Genomic DNA, 13508 nt, shown 5'->3' on the forward strand with positions numbered 1-13508 from the left:
TTTATTTTTTTTAAATAAAAACGTCAGGTTGTGGTGGGCCACCTAAGCAGTCAGCTTACTATTTCCCAAATACCCATTGATAGATCCTGTGCACTGAAGTATGTGCTTCAGCAATGTTATTCTACAACAAACAAAAGCATACAACTACCGTATATACTCGAGTATAAGTCGACCCGAATAGAAGCCGAGGCACCTAATTTTACCACAAAAAACTGGGAAAAATTATTGACTCGAGTATAAGCCTAGGGTGGAAAATGCACAGCGCCCGGGATTTAAATGCTCAGGGTGTCATGCTCGTTGCCAGGGGTTTCATGCGGTAGGTGTTATGCTTGTTGCCAGGGGGTAATGCTTGTTGCTAGGGCTGTGCTCCCAGTGCCACATATACCCCCAGTGACAGATATCCCCCCACAGTGCCAGATAAAAACATGCCCCCCTGTTGCTTTGCCCCCAGTAGTTGTGCCCCCTCTTTCTATGCCCCCAGTAGTTGTGCCCCCTCTTTCTTTGCCCCCAGTAGTTGTGCCCCCGTCGCCGCTTACAAACACACACACATACACAAAATAATAAAAACAATACTTACCACTGCCCTGCTCCTGCTTCCGGACCGCTTCTTCTGCTGCTGCTGCTCCTGTCCGTCCGTCTGGCCGCCCGCCCGCTCCTCTCTATGGGAGAGACGTCATGACGTCTCTCCCATAGCAGCGCCGCACAGACACTAGAGGTCAATAATGACCTCTAGTGTCTGTCCCTGGAGCCGGCTGCAGCGGACGCCCACACAGCCCACGGCATCTGCTGTTGCCGTGAGCTGACTAGAGTATAAGCCGAGGGGGGCTTTTTCAGCATAGAAAAATGTGCTGAAAAAGTCGGCTTATACTCGAGTATATACGGTATATGTAATTAAAAATGTACTATGCTCTTATTTAAAAAAAAACAACAATTGCACATGTTGAGATATGTCTCCCCCTTAGTGCCTGACCCTAACCTTCCCCCCCCCCGTAAGTGCCTAAACCTAACCTCCTGTCCCGCAGCCTAACCCTCGGTGGGGGGTGTCTAACCCTAACCCCTCTCCCCGCACCCTATCCCTCTCGGGGCGCAGCCTAACCCTTATAATTTATTATTTTTCATCCTTATTTCCTATTTTTTTATTTTTAATTTGTATTTTCAGGGGTTAAACATAAACGAGTACTTATTACCTGAAAATTATACTCTAATACATATAAAGCATAATCTGACTGTTCACTGGGAATAGAGGCTGTTCTCCCCAGTACGCATGTCTATGTGGTACTTCATTGTAATTAACTCTGTAGATAGATGTTAATTTATTTTCTTTACATAGGTTTCTACCTCTCTATATTTGTAACCTCTATTAATACGGATCCATATATATATTTCTGTTTTAGTTAAAGATCCTCTTAACATTTCGATTAGTTTCCTTAGAAAACTCTACTTTAGTATTGCGGTGTTGCTAATGACAACTTACTCCGTTATTTTCAGTAATAGACTAATTATAGCCGCCCAGTAAAGTGTAGTACAAAGTATACTGGGTGCTACTTGTCCGCATATTAGATACAATTAAACTGTTGTTGTGGATTTTGAAACAATGTATGTTTATTATATTGACTCTTTAAGATATATTATTATATTGTGAATAAGTTATATATATGTAAATATGTTCAAATTAGGATGAAATAGTGATTTTAAGGATTCATTCAATAATTGATTAAGCAGACACATCTGATAAGGTTTAATGCTATCAGACGGGTATAAATTCTGAAGTCCGTAGAGGGGAGGTATTCGTCTTGAGGAAGTCTCCGGTTGCTAGGAGACGAAACGCGTTGACGCCCAGACACATTCTCTCTCAATTAAGCTCTCCAGGTGTTGGTACCTGCAGGCTCTAACAGCTCACGGAGCTCCACATACTCCAGCACTTTGCCGTGCGATACTTCCGCCAGACGCCGGGTGCTTCGTGCCGGGGCCCTGCGGCGGAATCCAACTGTCCGGTGCTCTCAGAGGGACATTCAGACGTCTTGCAATTATCAGCGGCCAGCATCCATCAGCGCATTGGAGACGTGCAGTGTCCCCTAAACGGAGCGGCTAACATTCAATTGCAGCAGTCATACTATAATATTTCCCTCACCTCACGTGCAAGTATATCATCTGAAAGGACCCTGTTTGCACTTTCTACAGGAACCAGCACGTGGGTAATTATTTTAGACACTGTTTTATCAATAATACAACCATTGTGATTGTGGATATCATTTGCGGGACATTCTTTCACACCATACACTGGGACGCCAGTGTCTTGATGAACACCACTTTACCATCTGAGAGAGCTAAAATTATTGCATATTTTAAAGCATGTCTGCTAATTATTAGCTTTGATATTTAGTGATTAATTAAATTATTTTATTTATTGTAATTGATATATGTTTTTTTTTTTTGATAAAAAAATTCTTTATGTATACTTTAAGTCTCACTGAGTCTATTATTACCAATGGTGAACTGCACAGTGATAATTTATAGGATAATATACAAAGTGATTTAAAGCGCAGAGTAATTCTCCCTTCTATACTTTAAATTAGTTGCAGCTTAGCAAGCTGTTTTTTTCTCTTAGCTGCTACTAATCACTATTATACATTGGTATATTGATATTTATAAATTATAGCGCCGGATTATAAATCGGAGAGTAACATCCAGATTTATTTATCTCTTCTCTACTTCCCCCCGTAAGTGCCTAAACCTAACCTCCCGTCCCGCAGCCTAACCCTCGGAGGGGGGAGTCTAACCCTAACCCCTCTCCCCATCCCTCTCGGGGCGCAGCCTAACCCTCCCCCCTCAGCCTAAACTCCCCCCTCCCCCCCCCCCCCCGCTGCTTACCTCTTTAGCGGCGCAAGGACATTCGCCATCCCGGCTGCCAGGGTTCCGAGGCCGGTGTCAGCATTCCAAATAGTGTCGGAATTCTGGTGTTGGTAATCTGACTGCCAGTATCCCGACAGGCAGGACCCTGACTGCATCCCATCGAGATAGGTCTTGATTTTCAGAGCATTGTGAGAGTTCAGCATTGCATGTAAAAATGTGACAAGAGGAGAGCAGCCACAATCTTTTCTTACCAACCTGTGGAATGGGTGGCTTGAAATCCTTTCCTTTGTACGGATGCATCGGACACAAAACGGAGAAACATTTTATTTCCTGTGGCAACTAAAGGATCTGGAATCTTATTGCCACATAATCGTCCAAGAATAGAAGACTTCTCTGTTTCACCATCAAAAACTTCGAGATGGTCATATGCACATTCTTGATGTTGCTCAATTTCAAATTCACTAAATGCCTATAGTGTGAAAAAAAGACTGCATTACACATTACATTAAGGCCTTATGTTTGCACAGCTGAGAAGCTATTCTAAAATTCCTTTGCTGTCATGTGCATAGAATTTGATCCAATATCTTGTTTTTCAGGGATTTGGGCTACAGTATTACATTGCATTGTGTCTACATAGTTTTTGCATGAATCAAATCTTACAGCATTCATGATAAAACTTAGTAATGTTATATTGTAGGCCATTTGCACAGACAAACTGATAGACAGACCAATGATACATGTGACCTCCCAACATATGTCTGCTTTTAGAGATGGCATTTGTAATAGAATAGAACTTTTAACAGTGCACCCTCTATATAATGCCTTCTTATAATACAGGCCAGACTGGCATTATAATGAGGGTAACCTTACCTGGTAGTAAGCAAAGGTGGCATGGTAAAGAGGCCTGGTATAAAAAGAGATTGCTATTATCAATCAGGGGTGGATTTATAAAAAAAAAAAATGGCAATGGGTCCACAAATTCCTTTTTTGTTTTTTTATTTGAAAACTTTTGCTGATTTTATAAACAGGTATCTGGTTATAATAATCTGGAAATTTCCATTACATATACAGTAACTACCATTTAAAAGACAGACATACGCAACAAAAAGCCTTGACACTTGCATAGCATGAAATGTTATTTTTGGCTTAGCCATTGCTAAAATAAATAATTTCCTCCAGAATAAAGCTATACAGGTACCACTTGTTAATAAAAAAAAAAATTGATTGGGGTAAAAATACAGTGGAAATTTCAAGCTTTATGGTTACACAAAGAAATGCCTGCAAATGCTTTACCACTTCACTATTAGCCCCAACAGAGTAAATCTAATACATTTGACTCAAATCAAGACCTAATTTGTGAAAATTGTAAATCAAACGACTATAAAAAACTAAACAAAATAGATTAGTAAAGAATCGGGCAATATCCTTTATTATATCACATTTAACTACATTTACAATTTCAGCTCATACAGGTACTTACTAGTTTAACCCTGTGGCCTGGAGTGGCACTTATTTCCCAAGTACATTCCTTTCGACTTGGATATTTGTCTGGCCAGTTAGGGCTTGTTATTACTCCATTTGGGCTATGAATTCTATGCTCACATTCAGCTATGCAGAAAAACAAGAAATGTGCCGATTGGTAAAGTTTAAGTCACATGTACATTTAAATAATTACAGTAAGTTATATTTATATACAGGCAATTCAGAAAGCAATAGATTACCAGGTATTCTATACACTAATGACTGGTTATTGAAATAGAATAACGAGGATTTACAATTTACACGCAACAAAGATTATTATGTAATACAATCTACGTTTAACATTTCATAGTTAAAATAAAAGGTCTTTAAAGGGTAGTGAAGTTCTGTTTGTGTAAATATTTATATATTTATATTTTATCCTTGGAGAATATCTATGTGAGAGATTATATTATATTATATTATATACAGTACTTGGATAAGGTTACTAAATCACGAGGTGTCCACAGGATTTTGGATAGGAAGTATAATTTCATGCTTTCAGGCGTAAGGAAGTGATAAACCAGTAATAAGTGCAAGGTGATAAATGCACCATCCAATCAGCTCCAATATGTAAATGAACAGTTAGGAGCTGATTGGCTGGTGGAGGGGTTGTTATGTCCCTGGAATTCAGGAGTCTTCTGGACATGAGCAGGCTTTGCCAGGAAAGGGGTGCAGCTGCATAAACAAATCAAATCACTGGGACTAATGCAATTTCTATAGTAACTCAAGGGATACACCCTGTTATTTGTTGCAAAAGCCTGCACATATACAAATAACTTGCATACAGAGGGGAAAGCAAAGCCCAGAATTTTACTCATGGTATATTTGGAGGCCTTTACCTTCTTTGCAGTCATGTTTATTCTCATGAAGCACAAATCCATTGCGGCACTGACAGACGTAGCTGCCAATAGTATTTATGCATTCGTGTTGGCAGCCACCATTTTCCTTAGAGCACTCGTCTTTGTCTGTAGATATGAAAAGACTCTTTAGTAACACCACTGCCCATCATTGTGTACCAGACAAAGGGTAACATACTGTATACATTTTACTTTCAGGGTACCAAAATGCACGTTATTATAAGCAAAGCCTTCATGCAATTCTATTTAACCCATGACTGCTTGCAACCTTGCACATAAATCCTACAATAGGTTTTATTTTAATTTTGCAATGTGTAATAAACATATGATTACTAATAATAGTGATATTATACATGCGGTTCAATTTGGAAATCAGTAACGTAAAAAAAAAAATCCCTAATCAAAATATACAAGGTTACAAGTAGCATGCATTGTTCAGGTTAAGATTAAATCCCTTATATAGCTATAAAATACATTTAGGAATCATTCTGTTAAATATATATGTACATTTGAGACCAATTTATAACACCAATTATTATTAATATGTAACAAGAGAATGGCTACAGACCAGTATAGAAAGGTAAATAGATATTAAATATTCATACTTCCACCGTTAGAACTGAAGTAAAGATAAGAAGATGAAGAGTAATTGGCAGAAGGTCAAACGTTTTGCTGCATACTGCACAAAAAGTGACTCAGAAGGAGACAATCTCGAGAAAGGCATCCGCTTGTACAGGAATGTGTCAGATGTCATTATCAAACAGACCTGGTAATAGCTTGAATTTAAAACTGGCAGAATGCTCTGGACACATACAGAAAATAGTACAGCATCTAATTCTCTGCCACAGCAATGCGTCACACGGATAGACAACAATTAATTAGAAGGGACAGTGTTAATCATAACTGAATATTCAACAATTTCATCTAGTAGGTCAGCGTTCAAGGGCATAATAGTCATCATCTTTGATCCTTAATGGTAGTGTCATAAAATCTGTTTAACATGAATTGTACTAAGGCATCTTTATATTAGCTTTAATGTTTTACATTTAAATAATTATGTTTATAATCCCGTAACTAATGGATTACTAAAACATGGCGAAATGCAGTGCTCTGCAACTACACTTAAAACTGATAAGCTAATTTAATAGATACAGTATGTTAAAAAAAATAGTTAGAAACTAACTAAAAATAGAGAGTAGATCAATACCAGTAGCATGTTTTTTTTTTTCAAATGAAGTGATTTAAGAATTCCCTGTACATAGGGGCTTACTGGCCATAGATTCATCTAGTCCCAGGGCCAGTACAGTTTTGGGCCATACACTCTGTGGCCACATAGGGTGTTTAGAATAATGGCTATGCAATATAAACACCCCAAAGGTGTTGAGTGTCTACACTGTAACATAACCAGAGAATTGGCTGCCTGTATTATATGGCAGTTCCACATGTTGTGTACATTGTATGGTATTTCCCAAGAATGCCTTATGCCAAGCTTAAGGCCTCAGCTTCTCTCTTTCTCCCATTCTTATCCAACCCTGCCTTCCATAATGGTCTAAGTTATTATCTCATGTGTCTCTCATGGCCTAACTAATAAACAGACTTTTGTTGATGTCTGTACGCAGCCTCATGACAGGGATTCAGGGGACAAATAAATATTCTTTTCCTCCTACCCATTCTTTTGCAGTACACCAAGCTCTCCATTATGCTCACTCTGTTAGTGTGTCTTTCTCGATAACAGATTGGCCAAACCACCTTGATTCCCTACTCTGTCGTCCCCATCAGAGACTAAATTGATATCCTTATATTACCGTTCTCTGCGAGTCTCTTTTGATTATAATGTGATTTCTACAGGCTTGTCTCATTGGCTTCTGATCTTCCCTATACGGTCTTTAGATCAGCTGTTTAAATCCTTAGCTTGTTCTTGCAAAACACTGACTGCTAGCATTTACAGGGAAATGTTCTTAAAATGTATCATCTTGGATATTCTTCCCTGACCGTCATCATACTAAGGGCCGCTCAGAAATGGAGATTGCCCAAAATGTGGACACCCAGATGCCTTTCTTGCACTGTGCGTGGGATTGCCTTTTTATTAAAACATTTTGACTTATATTCATTCAAACTTATGTTTATACTCATTTGATGGAATATGTTCCTATTTATCTGGAATGGGCAGTATTGGGTATGCTATTTAGAAGATAACTGCAGGATGTAGAAAATGTTTGATAGTGTCATCGTGGCGAATAAAATGTATCTTGCAGTACTGGATCCAGGATCACCCACCTCAGCATGCTCTTTTTATTATAAAAACTCTATTTGGTCTTTCGCATGGATTGGATTGAGGCTTCCCTCCACAAAGAATCCAGGTTGAACAAATGTTTCATTATGTGGGATAGTTATGTTTCATCTTTGCCTTCCTCAATTCAATGTCAACTCCATTGTTTTTTTTTAGGCTGTGGATGATCCTCCTATTGGCCTGGACACTGACTTCTTGTGCAGCTAGTAAACCAATTTTTGTGCCATATTTCCCTTTATATACTATTTTGTGTGAGGGGGAGGTGGGTTCTGCCATCTGAACTTACAATGTTACGTCTATATCTAATTTTGATGTATTTTACTATGTTTATATTTGACTTTGTGTACCTCGATAATTTATATAGAATTGTCACTCCTGATTAGTATGTCAATGTTATTCTGTCAACGCTGTAATAAAATAATAGGGAGGCCTTGTGCTTTTGTTTCTCCCTAGAACAAACGTTGACCGTTATCTCCGGCCTTTCCCTCTCTAGATACAATAAGACCATATTGTTTTCTGTCCCGTCTAACCAAGCTGGCTGATGACACCTATTCATACCCATTGCTGGAAGTGATAAGTGAATTGAGCGATTGCAGAAAGCACTATATTGCTTTTTTTTATAAATAGGCAAATTCTTCACCAAAAACTTTTGGTATTAGATATTTTGTTTTGTATAAATTTAAGCAACCGAAGACTTAGGGGTATATGCAATTCCGGGCGAATTGCGGCACTTTTTCGCCCGTTTTTAAATTCGACACAATTCGACCGTCGAATTCCGGCAGGTGGGTGCCGGAATTCGACCTATTCAATAAAAAACGAATTCGACAGTCCCGCTGTCTAAAAACGGCCGAATTGACGGATTTTGAGTTAGATTTTTAAAAATGTTTAAAAAGCGGAAAAAAACCCGAAAAAAAATTGCGTGGGGTCCCCCCTCCTAACCATAACCAGCCTCAGACTCTTTGAGCCGGTCCTGGTTGCCAAAATACGGGGAATAAAATGACAGGGGATCCCCCGTATTTTAACAACCAGCACCGGGCTCTGCGCCTGGTCCTGGTGCAAAAAATACGGGGGACAAAAAGAGTAGGGGTCCCCCGTATTTTTTGTACCAGCACTGGGCTCCACTAGCTGGACAGATAATGCCACAGCCGGGGGTCACTTTTATACAGCGCCCTGCGGCCGTGGCATTAAATACCCAACTAGTCACCCCTGGCCGGGGTACCCTGGAGGAGTGGGGACCCCTTCAATCAAGGGGTACCCCCCCCAGCCACCCAAGGGCCAGGGGTGAAGCCCGAGGCTGTCCCCCCCATCAAAGGGCTGCGGATGGGGGGCTGATAGCCTTGTTGAAAATGTAAGAATATTGGTTTTTGCAGAAGAACTACAAGTCCCAGCAAGCCTCCCCCGCAAGCCGGTACTTGGAGAACCACAAGTACCAGCATGCGGGGGGAAATGGGCCCGCTGGTACCTGTAGTTCTACTGCAAAAAAAATACCCAAATAAAAACAGGACACAGACACCGTGAAAGTATAACTTTATTACATACATGCTGACACACATACTTACCTATGTTGACACACCGACTCTGGCCTCGTCTCCAATGTCGACGTCCGGGGTACCTGAAAATAAAATTATACTCACCTGATCCAGTGTCCAGTTCTTTTATTATAATCCACGTACTTGGCAAAACAAAAAAACGCATTTACCCGAACCAGACGGACTGAAAGGGGTCCCATGTTTACACATGGGACCCCTTTCCCCGAATGCAGAGACCCCCCGTGACTCCTGTCACAGAAAGGTCCCTTCAGCCAATCAGGAACCGCCACTTCGTGGCACTCTCCTGATTGGTTTTGCGCGTCTGAGCTTGCAGACAGCGCATCGCACAGCTCCCTCCATTAGTTTCAATGGTGGGAACTTTGCGGTCAGCGGTGGGGTTACCCACGGTCAGCTGTGGGGGTACCTGGCACGGTGAGGGGCATTTGTATACCTGGCACGGTGGGGGGCATTTGTATACCTGGCACTGTGGGGGGCATTTGTATACCTGGCACTGTGGGGGGCATCTGTATACCTGGCACGGAGGGGTGCATATGTATACCTGGCACGGAGGGGGGCATATGTATACCTGGCACGGTGAGGGGCATATGTATACCTGGCACGGTGAGGGACATTTGTATACTTGGCACTGTGAGGGGCATTTGTATACTTGGCACTGTGGGGGCAATTGGGGATCTGGCACTGCACTATTGGGGGCATATGTGTATCACGTCCCATTTTAACTGGCCATACCCATTTTTTTGGCGCGCGCACACACAGTGCCTCTAAGGGGCAGACCTACTGGGAGGCAGGGTAATTTTTTTAAATTGAGAATTTTTGTATGGCCCCCCGAAGGATTTTATAAATATCCAAATGGCCCTCGCTAGAAAAAAGGTTCCCCACCCCTGCTATAGAGGATGGGACAGTTTCCACATGGATAGGCCGCTAAGACTTTGGAAAGAAAAATATATTTAAAACATTTAAACATACTGTAATGTGATGTGCTGGGATTTAGAGGATACATTTTACAGATTTTGGGCCATTCATTTATCTTGAAATGTAAAGTACTCTCTATATACAATTACCAGTGTAGTAAAAGTCACTGATGTCGATTTTCACTAACAAAGTTGCCAAAGCCAGAACACATATCAGTCATAGTCCTGCATATGTTGTAGTGGAGTGCTTCTGATATTGTATAAAAGTGTGTCCTCACATCACCAACTTGGATCAGTAAAAAAATGTATGCTACAATTTTCATTACAATCATCAAAGCATTACTGATATACTTTTTATTATTTGTAATGCGACCACCTCATCTACGGTATGCTGTACACTCAATGTGCAGTGTAAAAAGGATTTGGGACTGCTTTATCAGTTGCCCTGCATACATCAAGGTAGTGAGATGCCTGCAAGCTAGAAGTGCATCTAGGTGCCCAAAGGCAGACAAACCTGAACAGGCTCATGGTACAAAAATAAACATTGCATTTAAAAAAAACAACTTCCTCCTTAACTTTTTTTTTCCAATAGTAAATGTTTCACTTTTGTTTTTTGTTTTTTTTTCATAAAATACTGCTAAGTTTAGCCTAATTTATGTCTTAAAATACTCAGGATTGAGAGGATTTGGAATATTGCATGTGGGATTTTAAAAACTTTGGGTTCACAATGAAAGTTTGAATTCAGAAATTTGGTCATTTGCTACATTACAACTGGAAGGTGTAAAGTGTGACCCATTAAATGTATAGGTAAACACTTAATCACCTCCAACTTCTAGTCCATTTCATAGACTAGATTCTAATGCTTCTAAGAACACACCTACTATGCCCTTTAATATAATTTAAAGAATCTTGCTCTGCAAGACTGTATAGCTGTCACCTATTCCATCCTGTGCAATAGGGTTGGGGTTACATGGCGGCATATGGGATCCCGACGGCCAGCATGCCGACGCCAGGATCTCAGCAGCAGAATGCCGGTATGGGGGGGGGGCAACAAAGCCCCTTGCCTGCTCGGTGTCTCTCTGCCTTGCCACAGGTTCTATTCCCACTCCATTGGGGGAATAGCCTCTGTTAGCCGAAATTTTGGCTGGCGGCATTGTTTGTCTTCGGGATCCCAGGGTCTGTGTGCTGACCGACGGGATCCAGGGCCACGTAACCGCATCCCGTGCAATGAACCTCTTCACTGCACCCAACTCTTCCCACTGAAACCTCATACTACTCCTGAATGACTGTCATCTTGCTCTGTAAAAGTATGCTCTTTGGTGGTGCAAGTGTGCCTATATTTTCACTTAACAGTTCAACTGCTAAGTTGTTGAAGAAAACATTCATATATCTGTATAGAAAGCATTACTTCCACTGAGCCATAGAATGTAAATCTTTACTATTAAAATAGCATGAGAAAACATTTTTGAAGATTCCTTTGATTATATTTAAACTTTTATCTTTTCAGTCCATTAAAAAGTGTAATAGGTTATCCCGAAGTGTAAAGGATATAGACACTACCCACAGTCCAGGTGCCTTAAACAACTTCAGGAATTCACAAAACGGATATTAAGTGACCACACCAATATAACTAGGGGATCAGACAAACCACTGATTGGAATTGGACTATAGGACCTACAGTAATTCAAGGAGGTTCACTTGATTTTTATGGTTATGCAGTATTGTGCCATATGATTTTACTCTCGCCATCTTCTTTTGATGACATTAGAATGAGCAAGCTGTTGATCTATGTAACATATAATGAAATCAATTAATGAAAGATCAGCAGCTTCTAATATGTCCAGATGTTCTCACATGAAGAAAAAGTATGGTTGATCTGATCCTCTAATAAGAAAGTTGTGAATATTACAGTGACAATGTCAGTGCCTTTAGTACTCTATTACAGTTTGGTGCAGGTGAGCGGAAATATCCACACAAATAGCAGAATGCTCACAGCCCTGTACTATAGCAAGGTTGAAAGATCCAAAACCCAGAAATACTTTGTCCTAAAATACGTGTGTGGTTCAATAAAATATGGTAATAAGACCTCTCATTGCGTAAATTTATAATACATACAGTATACGTACAATCAATAGTATTGCCTTGGCATAGACAATTTTTCACACAGTCCCCATTCTTGTCTAAGCATACAGTATGTTCCAATAGTACACCAAGCATTATTCCCAACATAGGGGCGGGGAGGCGGAACTACCAGGTGCGGTGAAGAAACGCCCAAAAGGGGTGTCACCTACAAAAAAGGGGAGTGGCTTTGCAGGAGTGCTCCGATCGCTAGCCACATCATTGTTTTCCGTCGCTGTGGGTGCATGGCCAGCGCTCTGTGAGCTGCTGGGATGTCCTCAGAGCCTCTGTTTCCCATGAATAGACACGGTGCGCATGCGTACAGCGTCTATTTAACGCTGCTCTGCCTAGCGACAGGAGCTTCCCAACTGCCCATGTGGGACAGCGAGACAGTCCCAAAAAAAAGGGACTGTCCCGCAAAAATCGGGACATATGCACCAAGGCATAGAAGAAATCATTGTCAAGCAGCTGAAGTTAGGACATGACAGTTTGCTGAACTTCACAATCGGTTGTGATCACCTTCCAACTAGGTGCTTCTTCAATGGTGCAAAGAGACTGAAATCAGTCAGTGCCAGGTCAGGGCTGTAGGGAGGATGGTTCAGTACTTCCCAATAGTAGTATTATAACTACGGTATCACCATAACAGAGTTTGGACTGGCAATACCGTGCAGCAAAACACCTGTTCACAGTAACCCAGATCGTTTTAGATGAACTGCCCTCTGCAACCAGTTTAATGCACCACAATAGTGGTCAGCATTCAAAGTTTCTCCCTTTGTGAGGAAATCAACAAGAAGCAAACCCTTGTGGTCCCAAAACACGGTCACCATAACCTTCTTTGCTGATGGAGTTGTTTTGAATTTCCTTGAAGGTGTGGATAATGCATGTTTCCATGTCATGGATGCTTGCTTTTTCTCTAAGATGACATGATGTACCCAGGTTTCATCACCTGTAGCAATATGCTGCAGGAACTACACTCCCTCCTCATGGTAGCACGTCAAGTGCACAAGAGATAATCCCATACTAACGGTTTTGGGAACTTCTGTACGTTGCTTCGGTATCCTGCGTGAACACCTTTTCCTGTACCCCAGTTGCTCATAAATGATGTTGTGCACAGTACCCACTGAGATGTTCAGTTTGTCAACAATATCACTCAAATGCGCCGGTCCTACTGAATCAGACCATCACTGTGGCAGAAATTGTCATCTGTGGTGAACATGCTTGGCTGGCCAGTACGCTGCTCATCTTGAACGTCTGCCCTGCCACCAAACGCAAACCAGTTTCTATGACATGATGTTATCACCACACACAAGTTGACGATGAAGTAATGTGCCCTTTAAACATAGAAATCTGATCTCACTACACACCTCAATGTCTGACCATGTTTCTGCCAGCTAAGCCATCTTACAAC

General features: G+C 41.0%; 1 protein-coding gene across 2 annotated transcripts in view; it reads right to left on the reverse strand.

The window, feature by feature from the left end:
* Positions 1–13508, reverse strand: part of TLL1 (tolloid like 1) — a 440554-nt gene that overhangs the window by 28862 nt on the left and 398184 nt on the right. For both annotated transcript variants that reach the window (XM_063920427.1, XM_063920428.1), the window contains 3 exons: positions 5214–5339; positions 4334–4461; positions 3109–3322 (listed from right to left, as the gene is read on the reverse strand). In XM_063920427.1, the coding sequence (XP_063776497.1) occupies positions 3109–3322; positions 4334–4461; positions 5214–5339 (468 nt within the window). The remainder of the gene's footprint in view (positions 1–3108; positions 3323–4333; positions 4462–5213; positions 5340–13508) is intronic.

The sequence above is a fragment of the Pseudophryne corroboree genome, chromosome 1 (assembly GCF_028390025.1).
Source record: "Pseudophryne corroboree isolate aPseCor3 chromosome 1, aPseCor3.hap2, whole genome shotgun sequence".
NCBI classification, from domain to species: domain Eukaryota; kingdom Metazoa; phylum Chordata; class Amphibia; order Anura; family Myobatrachidae; genus Pseudophryne; species Pseudophryne corroboree.